The sequence below is a fragment of the Saimiri boliviensis genome, chromosome 12, assembly GCF_048565385.1.
Source record: "Saimiri boliviensis isolate mSaiBol1 chromosome 12, mSaiBol1.pri, whole genome shotgun sequence".
Lineage (NCBI taxonomy): Eukaryota > Metazoa > Chordata > Mammalia > Primates > Cebidae > Saimiri > Saimiri boliviensis.
The window spans coordinates 89,111,396-89,133,329 of NC_133460.1; the positions used below are offsets into that span (position 1 = coordinate 89,111,396).

Consider the following 21,934-nt stretch of genomic DNA (forward strand, 5'->3'; position numbering starts at 1 on the left):
GAATTGCCTGAACCCAGGAGGCGGAGGTTGCGGTGAGCCGAGATCGCGCTATTGCACTCCAGCCTGGGTAACAAGAGCGAAACTCCGTCTCAAAAAAAAAAAAAAAAAAGAAAAGAAAAAAAGAAAATTGGCTAATTATATGAGTCAATATTTGCAAAGCACTTAGAATAGTGTCTGACATTTACCAAACACTTTACCAGTGTTTCAGAAAAAAGACCTACCACGTTCTGGAAAGGATGGATGGACGTGTTGGCTGGGGACCCTTGTACAACACACTGGGGTGCAGCCTAGAGCAGTAACTCTGGTACACGATCTTATGGTAAAGTCCTTGATAAGTACCAGGGTTTCTACTAGGCTAATGGACATCGTTGTGCTTTTGGAAAACTGTTCACTTCCGGCTAGATGAGTTTGAAAAAGGGACACCCTCTAGATAGATACAGCCTTGGAGGTTCATGACTTTGCTGGGGTACAAAAATATTGTGAGAATAAAAAGTGTACACCTTCCTCCAGCAGGGCATATGCATGGGAAAGAGAGTAGAGGCTGTTTTTCAGACTCCATTGCTCCATGACTGGATGTCTTTGTGCAGGATGCAGCTGCATAATCAAATGTACCCATGCATCTCTAATGACTTTAACAATCTTACTCCTTGGCATATATTTCAGCGGAATTTGCACAGAGGTCCATAAGGAACCATGGACAAGGACGATCATGGCTGTATTACTTGATGTATTGGAGAATTAGAGGCAGCCTTGTTACCTAACGCCTGGGAAATGGAAGTGAAATGTGGTGGATGCCCCTAATGAAACTCTGCGCAGTACTCAGAAGCAATGAAATAGGATATGCTTGCCAACTGCAACAAGGACAGATCCTTAAAAAGAATGTTGAGTGAAAAAAGTAGAACATAAGATAATCTCTGAAGTCCAGTAGCATTATTTATTTATTTATTATTATTATTTTGAGACACAGTCTGGCTCTGTTGCCAAGGCTGGAGTGCAGTGGCGTGATCTTGGTTTACTGCAACCTCTGCCTCCCAGGTTCAAGCGATTCTCCTGCCTCAGCCTCCTGAGTAGCTGGGACTATAGGCACCCATCACCACATCCGGCTAACTTTTGTATTTTTAGTAGAGATGGGGTTTCACAATGTTGGCCAGGAGGGTCTGAAACTCCCGACTTTGTGATCCACCCGCCTCGGCCTCCCAAAGTGCAGGGATTACAGGTATGAGCCACCGTGCCTGGCCAGTAGCATTATTATTATTACTATTATTTTTGAGACGGCGTTTCGCTCTTGTTACCCAGGCTGGAGTGCAATGGCGCGATCTCGGCTCACCGCAACCTCCGCCTCCTGGGTTCAGGCAATTCTCCTGCCTCAGCCTCCCGAGTAGCTGGGACTACAGGCTTGCACCACCATGCCCAGCTAATTTTTGTATTTTTAGTAGAGACGGGGTTTCACCATGTTGACCAGAATGGTCTCGATCTTTTGACCTCGTGATCCACCTGCCTCGGCCTCCAAAAGTGCTGGGATTACAGGGGTGAGCCACCGCGCCCGGCGCATTATTTAAATATTAAAAACAAAACAAAACAAAACACTGGTAAAACTGCTATGCATTTTCCAAAAACACATATGGACGCACAGTAGCATGAATGCCTATGGGACTGAGGATAGTGTTGGGAGAAGGGATGGACAAAGGAGAAAAATAAAACCAGAGAGGAGTCTCGCACATTTCACGAACCAAGGAGTATAATTACTTCAACTGTTTGTACCTGAAGTCCAGAAAGGGTAGAGGCGAAGGGGAGAGAAGAGGGCGAAGAATGGTTTTGGGAGAGGGGTCCCAGAAGAAAGGGAGATTTTCGCGATGTGGTGCTACATTTTTCCAGGGTGCCTTAAGCTCTGCACCCTAATTTTCTCACCCCTAATATTAGAATAAACACTTTGAAGGCAGCGTCTGTGCTTTCTCTACCTCAGCTTTCCCTCCGTGTCCTGCACACAGTGGCTGTCTTACAAAGGCTGAACTGACTGAAGGAGAGATTATTCCACGTTGTCTCAGAAGGCAGAGGGTAGCCGCCTGTCCTTCCCTCATCCGGAACCTTCTGGTCCACATTTCCTTCCAGGTGTCAGTCCTCGGTTCTCCATGCTTGGCTCCCTAGTGTCCCCCACCGTCCTTTCTGGGTGGCCTCTTTCCATTCCGCCTTACCTTTCTCCTCGGTGTCTCCATCTGCCCACACCGTGGGGCTCCTCCCAGCCTCTCAGGGGCACCGCCCCTTCATTTCCTTGGCCCCGCCCCATTGGCTACGTATTTGCATATTTCTCTGAGGAACCCTGCCCAGGTGCCGGCCTCAGAAGCTCCTCCCCTTTCGAATTCCCGCTAGCGCCCCTAGGGGCAGTGGCGGTTGCCGGGCGACCGGAGGACGCGCCGAGCGCCGGGTTTCCGCCCGGGGCGGGCGGTAGAGACAGCGTGTCGAGCTTTTAGCTCCTTCCCGAGACGCCGGCCCAGCTCCTGCAATCTCCACAGCAGCCTCTGAGGCCGCCCCCAAGAGAGCATCAGGATGGCCGAGGTCAGGACTCAGCGCCCCTCTGTTGCCTCTCCTTTGACCCCCTCCCCATTGTCCCTCTCCTACTGACTATTGTCACGAACGGTGATTCCAATATTTCCCCCATCAACATCTTATCCCCCTGCACCCTCACTCCCTCGCCTTTCACCGTTGGCTGTGGCCCCTTTACTTCCCGTTTCTCCTTCAATTGTGTGGACACCCCCCCACCCCCACTGTGGCATTGGCGCTGTGCTAAGTGCAGTAGGAAATTAATGAATTCTGAAATCCGCACGTGAAATGCACCCGGCCCTAGATTTTTAGTCATGGAGTGACACCATAAGAGAGGCTCACAGAGAAATATTGGAGATATCTTACCTCAAAGGGGAAACCTGAAAGAAGGTTTCACAGACGCCTGCTGTTATCCCAATCAATGGCCCTTGTCCACCTGTCACACCCTGATTTCCTAACGTGAACACCTGTCACACGTCTGCATTAAGGCTCTTCAGGCCTTAATGTGTGTATTCATTGACTCCTGTGTTACCATCTCGTATCACCCTACCACTCCCCCACGTTACAATACATCCCATTTTCAGCCTCTGCAATGAGGGGTCATTTCTGCAACCCTTCAATGTCTCCCTATCTGCCCCTTAGCCCCCTTATTTATAACCTCAAGAGCCTCGGGTCTCTGTCATTACTTGGCATTCACAGTCCCTATCCACTATGGCCCTACCCAAATCCTTCATGGCCCCATCAGAGGCCGGCCCCACCACCCACCCCATGGTCTGTTCCAGCCAGGACCAGCTACATGATTTACAAGGCCTGATGCAAAGTGAAAACACAAAGCCTCTTCAAAAATTACAAAGAATTTAAAGACAAAACAGCAGAGGATTCAACCAGGAATGGGGCCCTTGCTCAGAAGAGCAAGGCGCCCTGTGCACGTGACCAGTTTTCACTCCCATGAAGCCTACCCAGACCCCATCTTCTTTCAGCACCATCATGCTCCACCCACCTCCGCCCCACCCCATTCTAGTTACTCCCTTGCTTTCTGTGCATCATTCACATCCCCTCATCATTGCATTTCCTCCATCTCTAGTCTAGCTTTATATAAACTCCATCTTCCTGTGGTCAACACCTCCTTCCTTTCCTTATCATACAATCATATCATCCTTCTTCCTCACTCCTCTCTCGTTCATCTCTGTCGGACATCCATGCTGCTGTGGCCACATCACTCCTTCCCATTATCCATAGCCATTTGTATCTCTCTCTTTCCATTTCCTTTCTTGTTCCTTCTAGTTCTTTATTTTTCCATTATTACTTTTGAGTGTTTTCTCCTCTTTTCTCCCACTAGTCATCTTTGTTTATTTCATTCTTCATTCCCCATAGGGAAGCCCCAGCCTCTCAGAAGCACTGCCCATCATTTCCTTGGCTCTGCCCTATTCAGTATATATTTGCCTGTTTCTCTGAGGAACGCTGTCCAAGCGCTGGCCTCAGAAGCTTCTCCACTTTATGGATTAGTTATTTCCATTTCCCTCCTTCCATTACTTCTCTCATTTCTTCCTTTCTTCTACTTTTCTTCTTACTTGACTTCAGCCAACTTTCTTGCCTCTGCTTTCACAATTCTCTATTTTCCCTCTGACCTCATCTTATATTGCAGTTCTGTTTCCCTTCTCCCCACTAATTGATATTCCCAGAACTTAAGACGGTGCCTGGCACATAGCAAACACTCAATGAATAGGTGAAGGATAAAGAAATGCCACGATTGCTCTCTGATCAGTCCATGTTGATTTCATGCTTCAGAAACAGATACCGTTATATACTGTAATAGTGGAAATACCGACTGTTTATTGGCCAGAGCTACGAGATTATTTTTGCTTTGCTTTTAAAAGTAATATACTTTTTAATGACAATATGAACAAATCTCTTTTGTTCCTAAAAGTTTCTTTAAAACTTTTCCTTCTTCGGTATTTTTCCATTCCTGTGCTAAGTGCCAGGTACATAGGGAAAACTTGGACTGCAAACAAATCATTAGGCTGGTGATCAAGCGTTGACATTAATACCATTTACAGGGATGGAACCAAGAACATTGTCACGATAAATTTTTGTGTGTGCTTATGTTTAGCATCAACAGGGGAGAAGCACAGAGCAGCAGCAACACCATATTTCCTTAATATGGTTTTTCCTCCTTTGTGGAACTACTACACTGTAGTCTTTGCAATAATCTGCTTTTAGTTCAGGAAGAAAAAACCTCTGTGAATTTAAAATTAGTACTAAAGTTGTTATACAAAATGCTATAGATATGCTTGTGACTCTCCATTTGTTTTAATTTCCAAAGACTGTGTTTTGCTTGCATGCCATATCGTTAGAGATTTAATTAATATACAAGTGTTTTTGAAAATCAAATATATGTAGACTTTCACCATATTGGGCAAGACAGGCTTGTCAAAACAGAAGGTAAACTAGACTCCTTAAAATCTTCAGGGTGAATTGAAATTATACTTTATTACTGGGACTAGAGGTTGTTTCAGTTGATTTCTTTGATTAGCAAGAGTGTTGATGCCAGGGGCTTTTGTAGAGTAGAATATTAAAACATAATGTTGCAAACATAAATAAGGCTTTGTAAGCCTTATCAGTCCTTTGCTTAAAAGTCTTCAGAGGTTCCCCGTGGCCTGGAGAATAATGCGATCCATAGTCCTTTGAATGTAATTCAGTGTCTCCACTGTGTGTTCCTAACACTCTAGCTAGCGTTTTCCTTTCTTCTCCCTGTCAAACCTCTTATTCTTTTCTAAAATGTGTAAAGATTTTTTTTTAACTTTTATTTTAGGTTCAGGGATAAATGTGCAGGTTTGTTATATAGGTTAATTGCATGTAACAAGGGTTTGGTGTACAGATTATTTTGTCACTCAGGTAATAAGCATAGTACCTGATAGGTAATTTTTCAGTTCTGTACCCCCTCCCACCTTCCACCTTCAAGTAGGCCCCACTAGCTGTTGTTACCTTCTTTGTGTCCATGTGTACTTGGTGTTTAGCTCCCAGTTATAAGTGAGAACATGTGGTATTTGGTATTCTATTCCTGCATTAGTTAGTATAATGGCCTACAACTCCATCCATGTTGCTGCAAAGGACATGATCTCACTCTTTTTTATGGCTGAGTAGTATTTCATGGTGTATATGCACCACATTTTCCCTTTTGTTTGGAGACGGAGTCTCACTCTGTTGCCCGAGCTGGAGTGCAGTGGCAGAATCTCGGCTCACTATAATTTCCACCTCTCCGGTTCAAGTGATTCTCCTGCCTCAGCCTCCTGAAGAGTGGTGCCCATCATCACACCTAGCTAATTTTTGTATTTTTAGTAGAGACAGGGTTTCACCATGTTGGCCAGGTTGGTCTTGAACTCCTGACCTGAGGAGATCCACTTGCTTCCAAAGTGCTGGGATTGCAAGTGTGAGCCACTGCGCTCAGCCCATGTACCACATTTTCTTTATCTAGTCTACTGTAGATGGCATTCAAGTTGATTCTATGTCTTTGCTATTGTGAATAGTGCTGTGATGAACATATACATACATGTGTCTTTATAGTAGAATGATTTATATTCCTTTGGGTATATATTCAATAATGAAATTGCTGGGTTAAGTGGTAATTCTAAGTTCTTTGAAAAATTGTCACACTGCTTTCCACAATGGCTGAACTAATTTACATTCCTACCAGCAGAGTATGTTCCCTTTTCTCCACAACCTTGCCAGCATCTGTTATTTTTTTTCCTTTTCTTTCTTTCTTTTTCTTTTCTTTTTTTTAAAGATGAGGTTTCACCATGATGGCCAGGATGGTTTTGAACTCCTGACCTCAGGTGATCCACCCACCTTGGCCTCCCAAAGTGCTAGGATTACAGGCGTGAGCCGCTGCACCCAGCCTGTTTTTTGTTTTTTTTTTAATGAAACCATTCTGACTGGTGTGAGATGGCATCTCATTGTGGTTCTGATTTGCATTTCTTTAATGGTTAGTGATGTTGAGCTTTTTTTTTGTATGCTTGTTGTCTGTGTGTATGTCTTCTTTTGTAAAGTGTCTGTTCATATCCTTTGCCTACTTTTTAATGGGGTTGTTTTTTGCTTGTTATTTTGTTTAAGTTTCTTATAGAGTCAGAATATTAGACTTTTGTTGGACGCATAGTTTGCAAATGTTTTCTCTCATTCTGTTTGTTGTCTGTTTACTCTGTTGATAGTTTTTTTTTTTTTTTTTTTTCCTGTGCAGAAGTTCTTTAGTTTAATTAGGTCCCATTTGTCAATTTTTCTTTCTGTTGCAGTTGCTTTTAGCATCTTTGTCATGAAATCCTTGTCAGGGCCTATGTCCAGAATAGTATTTCCTAGGTTATCTTCCAGGATTTTTATAGTTTTAGGTTTTACATTTAAGTCTTTAATACATCTTGGATTGATTTTTGCATACGGTATAAAGCAGAAGTCCAGTTTCAATCTTCTGCATATGGCTAGCCTGTTATCCCAACACCATCTATTGACTAGAGAATCCTTTTCCCATTGCTTTTTTGTTGACTTTGTCAAAGATCAGATGGTTATAGCTGTGCCATGTTATTTCTGGACTCTCTATTCTGTTCCATTCATCCCTCTTCTTCTTCAGGCAACTTTGATACTTGCATGGCCCTGAGCTTTCCTCAGGCTTTGCTATCTGCTGGGAATGCCCCTTTTCTCCATATTCACCTATGAAAATTTCACTCTTCCTTCTGGGCCTGCTCAAATGCCAATACTTTTATGAGACTTTTTTTTTTTTTTAATTCTTGCTGCTGGGAATAATTCTCTTTCTGTGGGCTCACATATGATAGGGATCAAATTCTATGCTTTCATTAACTGCATTCATACCCCACCAGCAATTAAATATAATTACCCTGTGGATCAGCTCTTTATTTCTCATCTTGGTATCTCCTACAGGGTCCATCACAGAATTTATGCATAGAGATCTTCAATAAATACTTGCTCAATGAATGAATAAATATATTAACCATACCCATTCTTCTTCTTATGTTGTACTTAACAAGAAGTATTTGAATTTGTTTGCTAGAGCAGTCATAACAAAGTGCCACGAATTGGGTGGCTTACTCCAGTCTGAGCTCATCTTAACTTATTAAATAACTCTGATTCAAATAAGGTCGGATTAGCAGGGTTCAAAATGCCTTTTTGGGAGACACAATTCAACACTTAAAAGTAGAGAAGCCGGGAGCGGTGGCTCAAGCCTGTAATCCCAGCACTTTGGGAGGCTGAGGCGGGTGGATCACGAGGTCAAGAGATCGAGACCATCCTGGTCAACATGGTGAAACCCCGTCTCTACTAAAAATACAAAAAATTAGCTGGGCATAGTGGCGCTTGCCTGTAATCCCAGCTACTCAGGAGGCTGAGGCAGGAGAATTGCCTGAACCTAGGAGGCGGAGGTTGCAGTGAGCCGAGATCGCGCCATTGCACTCCAGCCTGGGTAACAAGAGCTAAACTCCGTCTCAAAAAAAAAAAAAAAAAAAAAAAAAAAAAGTAGAGAAATAAGAATTCCGATATAACTCACTCTTGGGTTCTCATCTAAGTAATAACCATATTAGCTTGAATTATATCTATATGTCTGGGCTTATATTTTGAAAGAGTTTGTTGCCCAGCTAACATGAAAAGCAAAGGTGGAAAAGTCCCATGAGTATTGCACAGGGGCAGTTTAGTACACTGTGGGTCATGACCTAGCCTAAATTTCTTTCTTTTGTATATATGTAATATATATTGTATTGCATTTTAGGTTCTAGGGTACATGTGCAGAACATGCGGGATTGTTGCATAGATACATACGTGGCAATGTGGTTTGCTGCCTCCATCCCTCCGTCACCTATATCTGGCATTTCTCCCTAGGTTATCCCTTCCCAACTCCCTACCTGCCACTTTTCCTCCCCTAGTCCCCCCCACCAGTAGACCCCATTGTGTGATGCTCCCCTCCCTGTGTCCATATGTTCTCATTGTTCAACACCTGCCTATGATTGAGAGCATACTGTGTTTGATTTTCTGTTTTTGTGTCAGTTTGCTGAGAATGATGGTTTCCAGATTCATCCATGTCCCTAAAAAGGACACGAACTCATCATTTTTTTAATGGCTGCATAGTATTCCATGGTGTATATGTGCCACATTTTCCCTATCCAGTCTATCATCGATGGGCATTTGGGTTGGTTCCAGGTGTTTGCTATTGTAAACAGTGCCTCAATGAACATTTGTGTGCATGTGTCTTTAAAATAGAACAATTTATAATCCTTTGGATATATACCCAGTAATGGTATTGCTGGGTCAAATAAAATTTCTTTTTCTAGGTTGTTGAGGAATTGCCACACTGTCTTCCACAATGGTTGAACTAATTTACACTCCCACAAACAGTGTAAAAGTGTTCCTGTTTCTCAGCATCCACTCTAGCATCTGTCTCCACATTTTTTAAGGATTGCCATTCTAACTGGCATGAGATAGTATCTCAATGTGGTTTTGATTTGCATTTCTCTAATGACCAGTGATGATCAGCATTTTTTCATATGTTTATTGGCCTCATAGATGTCTTCTTTTGAAAAGTGTCTGTTCGTGTCCTTCACCCACTTTTGAATGAATTTGTTTTTTTCTTGTAAATCTGTTTTAGTTCTTTGTAGATTCTGGATATTAGCCCTTTGTCAGATGGGTAGATTGCAAAAATTTTTTCCCATTCTGTTGGTTGCCATTTCACTCTAATGATTGTTCCCTTTGCTGTGCAGAAGCTCTGGAGTTTAATTAGATCCCATTTGTCTATTTTGGCTTTCGTTGCCAGTGCTTTTGATGTTTTAGTCATGAAGTCTTTGCCTATGCCTATGTCCTGGATGATTTTGCCTAGGTTTTCTTCTAGGGTTTTATGGTGTTAGGTCTTATGTTTAAGTGTTTAATCCATCTGGAGTTAATTTTAATGTAAGGTGTCAGGAAGGGGTCCAGTTTCTGCTTTCTCCACATGGCTAGCCAGTTTTCCCAATGACATTTATTAAACAGGGAATCCTTTCCCCATTGCTTATTTTTGTCAGGTTTATCAAAAATCAGATGGTTGTATATGTGTGGCATTGCCTCCGAGCCCTCTGTTCTGTTCCATTGGTCTATATCTCAGAGATAGAGCAGAATAGTATAGTTTGAAGTCAAGTAGCGTGATGCCTCCATCTTTGTTCTCTTTGCTTAGAATTTACTTGGATTTGTGGGTTCTCTTTTGGTTCCCTTTGAAGTTTAAGGTGGTTTTTTCCAGTTCTTTGAAGAGGGTCATAGGTAGCTTGATGGGGATAGCACTGAATCTACAAATTACTTTGCGCAGTATGACCATTTTCACAATATTGTTTCTTCCTAACCATGAGCACGGGATGTTTTTCCATCTATTTGTGTCCTCTCTTATTTCCATGAGCAGTGGTTTGTAGTTCTTCTTGAAGAGGTCCTTTACATCCCTTGTTAGTTGTTCCTAGGTATTTTATTCTCTTCGTAGCAATTGTGAATGGCAGTTCGTTCTTGACTTAGCTCTCTGTAGGTCTATTATTGGTGTATAGGAATACTTGTGATTTCTGCACATTGATTTTGTGTACTGAGACTTTGATGAAGTTGCTTATCAGTTTCAGGAGATTTTGGGCTGAGAAGTTGGGGTCTTCTAAATATACAATCATGTCATCTGCAAGTAGAGACAATTTGACTTCCTCCTTTCCTAATTGAATACCCTTTATTTCTTTTTCTTGCCTGATTGCTCTGGCTAGAACTTTCAATACCATATTGAATAGGAGGGGTGAGAGAGGGCATCCTTGTCTAGTGCCAGATTTTGAAGGGAATGCTTCCAGTTTTTGCCCATTTAGTATGATATTGGCTGTGGGTTTGTCGTAAATAGCTTTTATTGAGATACTTTCTGTCAATACTTAGTTTATTGAGAGTTTTTTAGCATAAAGTCTGTGGAATTTTGTCGAAGGCCTTCTCTGCATCTATTGAGATAATCATGTGTTTTTGTCTTTGGTTCTGTTTAGGTGGTGAATTATGTTTATAGAGTTGTGTATGTTGAACCAGCCTTGCATCCCCGGGATGAAGCCTACTTGATTGTGATGGATAAGCTTTTTGATGTGCTGTTGCAATCAGTTTGCCAGTATTTTATTGAAGATTTTTGCATCTATGTTCATCATGGATATTGGCCTGAAGTTTTCTTTTCTTGTTGAGTCTTTGCCAGGTTTTGGTATCAGGATGATGTTGAACTCAAAATGATTTGGAAAGGATTCCCTCTTTTTGGATTGTTTGGAATTGTTTCAGAAGGAGTGGTATCAGCTCCTCTTTGTATGTCTGGTAGAATTTAGCTGTGAACTCATCTGGATCTGGGCTTTTTTTGGTTGGCAGGCTATTAATTGCTGCCTCAACTTCATCCCTTGTTATTAGTCTAGTCAGGGTTTCAACTTCTTCCTGGTTTAGGCTTGGGAGGGTGCAAGTGTCCAGGAATTTATCCATTTCTTCCAGGTTTACTGATTTATGTGCATAGAGTTGTTTGTAATAATCTCTGATGGTAGTTTTATTTCTGTGGAATCGGTGGTGATATCCCCATTATCGTTTTTTATTGCATCTATTTGATTCTTCTCTCTTTTCTTTTTTATTAATCTGGCTAGCAGTCTGTCTATTTTGTTGATCTTTTCAAAAAACCAGCTCCTGAATTTATTGACTTTTTTGAAGGGTTTTTTTTTGTGTCTCTATCTCCTTCAGTTCTGCTCTGATCTTAGTTATTTCTTGTCTTCTGCTAGCTTTTGAGTTTTTTTGATCTTGCTCCTCTAACTCTTTCAATTTTGATGATAGGGTGTCGATTTCCCTTGCTTCTCATGTGGGCATTTATTGCTGTGAATTTTCCTCTAGATACTGTTTTAAATGTGTCCCAGAGATTCTGGTACATTGTGTTTTCGTTCTTGTTAGTTTTGAAAAATATATTTATTTCTGCCTTCATTTCATTGTTTATCCAGTCAACATTCAAAAGCCAGTTGTTCAGTTTCCATGAAGTTGTGTGGTTCTGAGTTAGTTTCTTAATCCTGAGTTCTAATTTGATTGTACTATGGTCTGAGGGATTGTTATGATTTCCGTTCTTTTGCATTTGCTGAGGAGTGATTTACTTCTAATTATGTGGTCACTTTTAGAGTAGGTGCGATGTGATGCTGAGAAGAATGTATATTCTGTGGTTTTGGGGTAGAGAGTTCTGTAAATGTCTATTAGGTTTGCTTGGTCCAGATCTGAGTTCAAGTCCTGGATAGTCTTGTTAGTTTTCTGTCTCATTGATCTGTCTAAAGATAGTGGAGTGTTAAAGTGTCCCACTATTATTGTGTGGGAGTCTAAGTCTCTTTGCAGGTCATTAAGAACTTGCTTTATGTATCTGGATGCTCCTGTATTGGGTGCATATATATTTAGCATAGTTAGCTCTTGTTGTTGCATTGATCCTTTTACCATTATGTAATGCCCTTCTTTGTCTCTTTCTATCTTTGTTGGTTTAAAGATCTCTGTGTTTTATCAGAGACTAGGATTGCAACTCCTGCTCTTTTTTTGCTCTCCATTTGCTTGATAAATCTTCTCCATCCCTTTATTTTGAGCCTATGTGTGTCCTTCCACATGAGATGGGTTTCCTGAATACAGGACACCCATAGGTTTTGACTTTTTATCCAATTTGCCAGTCTGTGTCTTTTGATTGTGGCATTTAGCCCATTTGCATTTAAGATTAATATTGTTATATGTGTGGATTTAATCCTGCCATTTTGATGCTAGCTGGTTGTTTTGACCATTAGTTGATGTGGTTTCTTCATTGTGTCAATGGTCTTTACCATTTGGTATGTTTTTGGAGTGGCTGGTACTGATTGTTCCTTTCTATGTTTAGTGCTTCTTTCAGGAGTTTTTGTAAGGCAGGCTTGGTGGTGATAAAATCTCTGAGCAATTGCTTGTACGTTAAGGATTTTATTTCTCCTTTGCTTATGAAGCTTAGTTTGGCTGGATATAAAATTCTAGGTTGAAAGTTCTTTTCTTTAAGGATGTTGAATATTGGCCCCCCTCTCTTCTGGCTTGTAGGGTTTCTGACAAGAGATCTGCTGTGAGTCTGATGGGCTACCCTTTGTGACTAACCTGACCTTTCTCTCTGGCTGCCCTTAGCAAGCATTTTTTCCTGCATTTTAACCCTAATGAATCTGATGATTATGTGTCTTGGGTTTGCTCTTCTTGAGGAATATCTTTGTGGTGTTCTCTGTATTTCCTGGACTTGAATATTGGCCTGCCTTGCTAGGTTGGGGAAGTTCTCCTCGATAATATCCTGAAGAATGTTTTCCAGCTAGGATTTGTTCTGTCACATTCAGGTACACCTATCAAACGTAGATTAGTTCTTTTCACATAATCCCATATTTCTTGGAGGCTTTGTTCATTTCTTTTTCTCTAATCTTGCCTTCTTGTTTTATTTCATTGAGTTGATCTTCAATCTCTGATATCCTTTCTTCTGCTTGGTTGATTAGGCTATTGAAACTTGTGTATGCTTTGTGAAGTTCTCATGTTGTGTTTTTCAGCTCCATCAAGTCACTTATATTCTTCTCTTAGCTGTTTATTCTCATTAGCATTTAATCAAACCTTTTCAAGGTTCTTAGTTTCTTTGCATTGGTTAGAATATGTTCCTTTAGCTCAGAGAAGTTTGTTATTACCCACTTTCTGAAGCCTGTTTCTGCCAATTCATCAGACTCATTTTCCATCCAGCTTTGTTCCCTTGCTGGTGAGGAGTTATGATCCCATGGAGGAGAAGATGCATTCTGGTTTTTGGTGTTTTCATCCTTTTTGCACTGATTTCTTCCTATATTTCTCGATTTATCTACCTGTGGTCTTTGTAGTTGGTGACTTTTGCATGGGGTTTGAGTGGAAGTCCTTTTTGTTGACGATAGATTTATTTCTTTCTGTTTTTTTTAGTTTTCCTTCTAACAGTCAGGCCCCTCTGCTCTAGGACTGCTGGAGGTCCACTCCAGAACCTACTTGCCTGGGGATAACCTGTGGTGGCTGCAGAACTGGTTTCTTCTTCTGTTATCTTCATCCCAGAAGGATACCTGCCAGATGTCAGCCTGAGGTCTCCTTTATGAGGTGTCTCTTTGGATATACAGGGGTAGGGGAGCTGCTTGAGGAGACAGTTTGTCCCTTACAGGAACTCAAGTACTGAGCTGTGAGCTCTGTTGTTCCGTTCAGAGCTGCTGGCAGATAAGTTTAAGTCTGCTGCAGTGGAACTCATAAATGCCTTTTTTTCCCAGGTGCTCTGTCCTGGGAAGGTGGGGCTTTATTTATAAGTTCCTGATATGCTGCTGCCTTTTTTCAGAGCTGCCCTGCCCAGCGAGGAGGTAACCTAGTCATAGTCTGCCAGCAGAGACGTTGCTGAGCTGCTGTGGGCTCTGCCCAGCTGCTGTGTGAAATTCCTTGCAGTTTTGTTTATAGAGGTATAGTTTGAACTGCCTCGGTAATGGTGGTCTGCCTTGGTAATGGCAGTCTGCCTCAGTAATGGTGGACTGCCTTGGTAGTGGTGGACTGCCTTGGTAATGGTGGACACCCTATCCCCATGGAGCTGGACTGTCCCAGGACCAGCTGTGCTTGCTGTGAAATTCTCAGTCCAGAGCGTTTCAGATTGCTGGTCTTTGTGGGGGTGAGACCCTCCAAGCCAGATCACCTTACTCCCTGTTTCAGCCCCCTTTTCTTCAGTTGAATGGGTGACTCTGTCTCTCAGGTGTTCCAGGTGCCAGTTGAAATGGCCGCCCATATTTGCATGAGTTTTTGTGTGGAGACCCGCTGTGCCATGCTGCAAACTCTTGGTGCTTTTCTGCCTGGGAATCTCCTGGTCTGTGGGCAGTAAAAACTTGTTTGGAAATGTGCTGATCACTCACTCTCTGTGTTCTCACTGGGAGCTGTACTCTAGAGCTGTTCTTATTTAGCCATCTTGGATCTCGACCTAGCCTAAATTTCTTAAGGGATAAAAATGATGGGGCCGGGCATGGTGGCTCATGCCTGTAATCCCAGCACTTTGGGATGCTGAGGTGGGTGGATCACGAGGTCAAGAGATGGAGACCATCCTGGCCAACATGGTGAAACCTTGTCTCTACTAAAAATATTAAAAAATTAGCTGGGTGTGGTGGCACTTGCCTGTAGTGCCAGCTACTTGGTAGCCTGAGGCAGGAGAATCGTTTGACTCCAGGAGACAGAGGTTGCAGTGAGCTGAGATTATGCCACTGCACTTTAACCTGGTAACAGAGCAAGATTCCATCTCAAAAAAAAAAAAAAAAAAAAGACAGAAGGAATCTCTTTTGGGAGACAATTCCATGCATATTTCAGGTGAGTTTCACTGTACATGTAATTTCATGATATCATGATATCTATGCCAAGATCTTCCTATGTCTGGCCTCAACACACTATGACCCCCAACTCTGCAGTCTTAGGGGCAATAAGAAGCAGGACCCCATGAAAAGAGACCAGGGTTGGAATAATCATAACAACTATGAAAATTCATTGAATCCTTACTATATGCCAGGCACTTGGCTAAGTGTTTAACATCAATGGTCTCATTTAATCTAGTCCTTAGCAACATCATGTGGTGGGAACTACTGTTATCTTAATGCATATATATTCTGCATATATATCCCAATGCATATAGATGTAATATGTATAAATATATAATGTTTATGTGTGTGTATATATATGTGTATACACACACACATGTATATGTACATAGGCATCAGGGACAGAACAAGGACCTTTTCCATCACATAATCTTAATTTTTCTGTTTATCAGTGGCTTTAATTTTGCTTGTATGAAGGCGATTCATACAGGGATAATAGCAGTAATTACTTGATAGTAATGATGTAAATGTTACAATGCCCTTTCCCATCCCTGCTTTTTTATGTAGGAAAAGGGTGAAAAGCAAGTCCTGGAAGAATCTGCATTTGAAGAAATTGAAAGAGATTTTCAGGAGGTTCTGCATGAACTTTCAGGAGACAAAAGTCTGGAAAAATTTAGAATTGAATATGAGAAGCTTCATGCTATCATGAAAAAGTCTTATGACAATGAAAAGCGTCTAATGGCCAAATGCAGAGAGCTAAATGCAGAGATTGTAGTGAATTCCGCAAAGGTCGCCACTGCCCTTAAGCTCTCTCAGGACGATCAGACCACCATTGCATCCCTAAAGAAGGTCAGTGATCTTCTAGAAATGGAATGAACCTGAATCTAAAACATCATTCTCTCATTATATTGGTACCTATAGGCTGGTAGTAAATGAGTTATTAGGTAAAAATTTACATGATTTTATATTCATAAAGCCTAAGGAATAATGTTCATTTTCAAAGAAAATGATTTTTTAGCCTGGGTGAATTGCATCATGCAGAAAGTAATGGAGACTCTTACTGGCTTGGTTTCTGGGAAATAATGGGTTAGAAAAAGGATTTAGAGATAAATAAATGCAATATTTGGAATCTCAATGTCTTATTTGATGCATGATGAGTAATTTAATACCTCATGATAATAGCTTGTTAAAGATACTTTAGTATTTCTACTTTTTCTCCTGTTTTAGTAAAGATTGCCTTGAGAATTCCTAAATAGTAATTTTCATGACCTTTCTCACCCCTTTTCTTTCCTCTCAAGCCTACCAGTTCCTCATAATAGGAGAACAGAGATTCAGTCTGGGAATAATGAGGATGTATTCCTTTGTTTTACACTAGATTTTTTTCATCTTTAAGTGTGTTGCATTATTTTGAAGGTAAAATATAAATGTTCCTTGTTGACTAATGATGATGAGGTTGAAACAGAATTAAAACTCTAATTATGAGAAATAATTTATAAAATTTTTAGACAATTGCCTTAATATCATAAAATTAGATGCCACCTAGTTCAAATTAATTTCCAAGACCAGTACAAAATATGGATTATCAATTCTCTTAGAAACAGCTCATTTTTAAGTGCTGTTTAAAAATTTATTGTCATTTTCTTCATCTCCTTGCTGAAAAACCAATATAAGAAGAGTTTAAGTCATTTTATAATGGAAAAAACAATTTTTCATTGTAAATTTAAAAACTGAAAATGGGCTGGGTGTTGTGGGTCATGCCTGTAATTCCCAGCACTTTGGGAGGCTAAGGTAGGTGGATCACCTGAGGTCAGGAGTTTGAGACCAGCCTGGCCAACATGGTGAAAACCAATCTCTACCAAAAATACAAAAATTAGCTAGGTGTGGTGACATGTGTCTGTAGTCCCAGCTACCTGGGAGGCTGAGGCAGAAGAATCACTTGAATCAGGAGTTGGAGGTTGCAGTAAGCAGAGCTTGTGCCACTGCACTCCTGCCTAGACAACAGAGTCAGACTTCATCTCAAAAAAACAAAACGAAAAAACAAACAAACTAAAAACAAACAAAATGGAGGAAATGGAGGTCATGAATGGATTAAAATCTGATTGGTAAAGCTGATTCAGATAAAACTTTTGTATTGTTTTTTTTTTAATGTAAATATCTTTGTTTTGTTAAAAATAGCACATATAGTTGCTACATAAGAAATATTCCACAAACTGACATTTTGCTTTGAATCACTGAATTATGTGCTATAGTTACCCAAGAGCAATCTTTCTAATGTAATAGTGACCATGAATTGTTACATCAAATACTCTCTTCTACCCATTTTATTCCTTGCCAATATACAAGTAGAATGTTTTCACCAAAAGCATATAGGTTCTTATCTGTATAAAGGACCCACATTCTATTTGACAGAATTTTGCAAGAAAGTTAAGTGGTGGCCTAAAACTAAAAGCTGTTGTGTATTAGTTGATCATCACACTGCTATAAAGAAATACTTAAAAAAAAAAAAAAAGAAATACTTGAGACAGGATAATTTATAAAGAAAAGAGTTTTAATTGGCTCATGGTTCTGCAGGCTATCCATAAAGTATAACACTAACATCTGCTCAGCTTCCTGGGAGGCCTCAGGAAACTTACAGTCATGGCAGAAGGCAAAGTGGAGCAGATACTTCACGTGGGCCAGAGCAGGAGCAAGAGAGGGAACAGGGAGGTGCCACACACTTTTTTTTTTTTTTTTTAACTTTTGAGTGCAGGGGTACATGTGCAGGTTTGTTACATAGGTAAACATATGTCATGGGGGTTTGTTGTACAGATTATTTAATCACATTAAGCTTAGTATCCATTAGTTATCATTTCCTTATCTTCTCCTTCCTCCTACCTTTCACCCTCCAAAAGACCCCAGTGTGTTTTATTCCCCTTTATGTGTCCATGTTCTCACTTGTAGCTCCCACTTGTAAGTGAGAACAAGTGGTATCTGGTTGTCTGTTCCTGTGTTAGTTTGCTAAGGATAATGGCCTCCAGCTCCATCCATGTCCTCCAACCAAAGGACATGATCTTTTACTTTTTTATGACTGCATAGTATTTCATGGTGTATATGTACCACATTTTCTTTATCCAGTCTATCACTGATGGGCATTTGAGTTGATTCCATGTCTTTGCTATTGTGAATAGCACTGTGATGAACATATGCATGCATCACACACTTTTAAATGACCAGCTTTTGTGAGAACTCACTCACTTACTAGCACAAGGATAGTACCAAGAAGATGGTACTAAACCATTCATGAGAAATCCACCCCCATGATTCAATAACCTCCCACCAGGCCCCACCTCCAACACTGGGGATTACATTTCAATATGAGAGTTGGGTAGGGATACATATCTAAACTATGTCATGCTGCAAAACTTACTGTGCTTTGCTTTTTTACTGCAACTGTAATTAATTCCCCTGCTGTCATTCACTTTTAAGTATTTTTTGTCAATATTATACATTGCATTTTATAACGCTAAGGAAGCCAAAGCTGCATGGGTCATTGCTTCCATTCCCTGTTAAGGGTTTTTTGTTTTTTTTTTTTCCCCCCCATATGAAAGCATTTGATAAGAAGGCTTGAGCTTGAGCTTCTAAAAAATGTGAACTACCAAGGTTGTTGGGTACAATTAGGTAACAGCAAAGAACAGCATTGCTGTGGGTTGTTCTAAAGCTCGCATTGCCACTAGGAGGTCACTTGGGACCAGATGATAAAACATATTTTTATTGGCCGGGCTCGGTGGCTCAAGCCTGTAATCCCAGCACTTTGGGAGGCCGAGGCGGGTGGATCACGACGTCAAGAGATCGAGACCATGCTGGTCAACATGGTGAAACCCTGTCTCTACTAAAAATACAAAAAATTAGCTGGGCATGGTGGTGCGTGCCTGTAATCCCAGCTACTCAGGAGGCTGAGGCAGGAGAATTGCCTGAACCCAGGAGGCGGAGGTTGTGGTGAGCCGAGATCGTGCCATTGCACTCCAGCCTGGGTAACAAGAGTGAAACTCCGTCTCGAAAAAAAAACAAAAACAAACAAACAAAAACCATATTTTTATTTACAAATCTATCAAGAGGTTTAATTCAGCCTGTCAATTTAGGGCTTGGATCTATGATCATTCCTCATGTGATAAAACTTATTTTTTTCCCTTTTAATATCTGGATTTGGAAAGCACATAAACTTTCATATCTAATTTTGCCAACCTTGCAGTAAGTGGGCCTTGCAGCCACACTCACCTATACAAGAATAGATACCCTCTGCCAGTCCCTATTTTATTTTTTTGAGACAGGGTCTTGCCCTGTCATCCAGGCTGGAGTGCAGTGGCACAACTCCAGCTTATTGCAGCCTCAAACTCCTGGGCTCATGACGTCTTCTTGCCTTGGCCTCCTGAGTAGCTGGGACTACAGGCCTATAACACCATGTCCAGTCCAGTCCTCCCCTTTCAACGTGCTATTCACTATTGACTAGCTCATGTTAAACAATTCAGTCCATGTACATTTACACAACTGCACTGTGGTCATGGTGTTATCCTGTTTGCTAGTTTACGTTGCATCTGGAATCCAGTTTGGTCTTTCTCACTGATATCCTATGGCCCATCTAGGAAATTGAAAAAGCCTGGAAGATGGTGGACTCAGCCTATGACAAGGAGCAGAAGGCCAAGGAGACGATTCTTGCTCTGAAAGAGGAAATAGTGAACCTGACCAAACTAGTCGAGCAAGGGTCTGGACTGTCAATGGACCAGGATAGCAAGTAGGTTACAGCCTTGTTGATGTATGTTGAACTCACTTTTGCAGAGGCCTCCTTCAATACACAGCCTGGGGCTTGCCAGTGTCTTGAACATTTGTGATACAAGACTCTTCTTTATTGGATTCTCAGGGATTATTTTCTGTCTATTGCATTTTAAGTAACGTTCTTTTCTCCACACCTAAGAAAATGTGTGGCTATCTTAAACTTCTGCCTCCATGGGAATCAGTAGTATAGTTTCAAAATGAGTAAGATTTTATATTTATTTATCTCCAATTGTGTAGAGTATAACTGTCCGCCTTTCTGCCCAGAGTCCCAGCTTCTTCCACCTACTCCCTACAATCAGTCTCATCATCGTCTGTTCCACCCTTCAGATTCTAGGCCAGAAAACAGAGCTTCTTTTCACCTCTGCTGCCCCAGCATCTCTTAAAGTCTCCGTCTTGTTGACTTGGTCTTCTAAGCATGGCCTTTCCCTGCTTCTGGTCACCAGTGCTACTGTCTTGGTTGAGGCCTCCTATTCTTTGCTAGATTTGGCAGTAGCCTCCTAACTGGTCTCCCTTCCTGCAGAAGACATGTCCTTCTTTATTCCATCGTTGCTACCAAAGTTAGGCTCCTGAAACACATGTGTACCTATCTTCAGCATAAACACTTTCAATAGCTACCCGTATCCGAAGGATAAAGCCCAGGCTCTTGACTGTGTCATCTAGAGCCCTTTGAAAAGCTGCCCCAGTCAGCCTCTCTATCCTTGGGCCAGCCTACCAGGTTGCTCACACCTCCATGCCTCTGTACATGCTGCTTTCCATGCTCAGGATGCCTTTTCTTCCATTCTCCCCCTGTTCAACTTTTATGCCACCTTTAAGACTCACCTCAAACACTGTCTTAACTTCATCGCCATCAGTATCACTGTTCCAACATCCTTTCCACATCCAGACTCCAATGACCACAAGAAAGTTGCTATGTTCTCTGTTTCCCTGGGACCCAACATTTACCTCCAGTATGGTACTGATCAGATTGTATTGAAATTATTTGTTGATGTGCTTCTCTACCCATTAGGCTGTGAACTCAGTGAAGGAAGACATCTTTATATCCCCTCCAGAAGCCCAGCACTCTGTGGGGCCCGCAAAACATGCCATTGATGAATAAATTAGGAATAAATATACACTTCCTTGAGCAGCCAAGGAAACTAACCAAATCTAATGTTGCTGTTTTGGTTTCTTATGCTTTTTTGATGTGTTGATCCTACATTGACACATAGTTCTAAGTACAGGTATTGGGAGAAGGAATAAGAAATAATAACAGAAAATGTGATGCCTGTAGTGTGGGCTTTATCTTATTGTTAAGGAAGTCAAGCATATTCAAAGCAACTACTGGAAAGGAATGCGAGGGAACTGATTCAGATACAAGTAGTTTTCAAGAAGCATTGGAAGAGGGTGAGGAGGAGAACTGAAGAAGTTATCCAGCTCATAATTTCATCTTTAACAGTGTGCCCAGGTGTAACTATCTGTCTTCATAGTAACCTTAGAATTTGAGGTTTTATGGCCGGGCGCGGTGGCTCAAGCCTGTAATCCCAGCACTTTGGGAGGCCGAGGTGGGTGGATCACGAGGTCAAGAGATCGAGACCATCCTGGTCAACATGGTGAAACCCCGTCTCTATTAAAAATACAAAAAATTAGCTGGGCATGGTGGCGCGTGCTTGTAATCTCAGCTACTCAGGAGGCTGAGGCAGGAGAACTGCCTGAACCCAGGAGGCGGAGGTTGTTGCGGTGAGCCGAGATCGCGCCATTGCACTCCAGCCTGGGTAACTAGGGTGAAACTCCGTCTCAAAAAAAAAATAATTTGAGGTTTTATTTCTACAGTAGAAGAATCTGAGTGCAGGTTTGAAGGTTCCTTACTAAACATTTGTTACATCAAATGTGTTGGTAAACATACTTTATCAAGTTACTGTGTTTTGAGCAGTTGTTTGATGACTGTCAGCTACAAGGGTCTGCAGTGCAAGTTCTCCTCTGCCTTCTCAGCTCTAAGAGCTGCCTTGCTCTAGATTCATTCTGCTGCAGAGGTCGCATCAGACACTGAGCTTTCACTTGCAAAGTGCTAATTCTGCAGGAAGTCATGCCAAATCATATGGAATGGCTTTTGAAATTTGGAGGTAACTGGTTTACAATTCAAGTCAATGAATATTATCACATAGCCTCTAAAAATGGGCATCAGGAATGATTTTCCCAATTTTGTTATTCGTAACATTTTATCTGGGCCGCATCCATTTGGGAGAAACTAATCTCTTTGG

The 21,934-nt window shown here is 41.4% G+C and overlaps 1 protein-coding gene across 2 annotated transcripts in view; it reads left to right on the forward strand.

The window, feature by feature from the left end:
• Positions 1 to 2,421: 2,421 nt before the first annotated feature.
• CFAP58 (cilia and flagella associated protein 58) overlaps positions 2,422 to 21,934 on the forward strand; it is a 114,122-nt gene continuing 94,609 nt past the window's right edge. For both annotated transcript variants that reach the window (XM_003922220.4, XM_074382852.1), the window contains exons 1-3: positions 2,422 to 2,553; positions 15,456 to 15,737; positions 19,508 to 19,656. In XM_003922220.4, the coding sequence (XP_003922269.1) occupies positions 2,545 to 2,553; positions 15,456 to 15,737; positions 19,508 to 19,656 (440 nt within the window). In that variant the 5' untranslated portion in view covers positions 2,422 to 2,544. The remainder of the gene's footprint in view (positions 2,554 to 15,455; positions 15,738 to 19,507; positions 19,657 to 21,934) is intronic.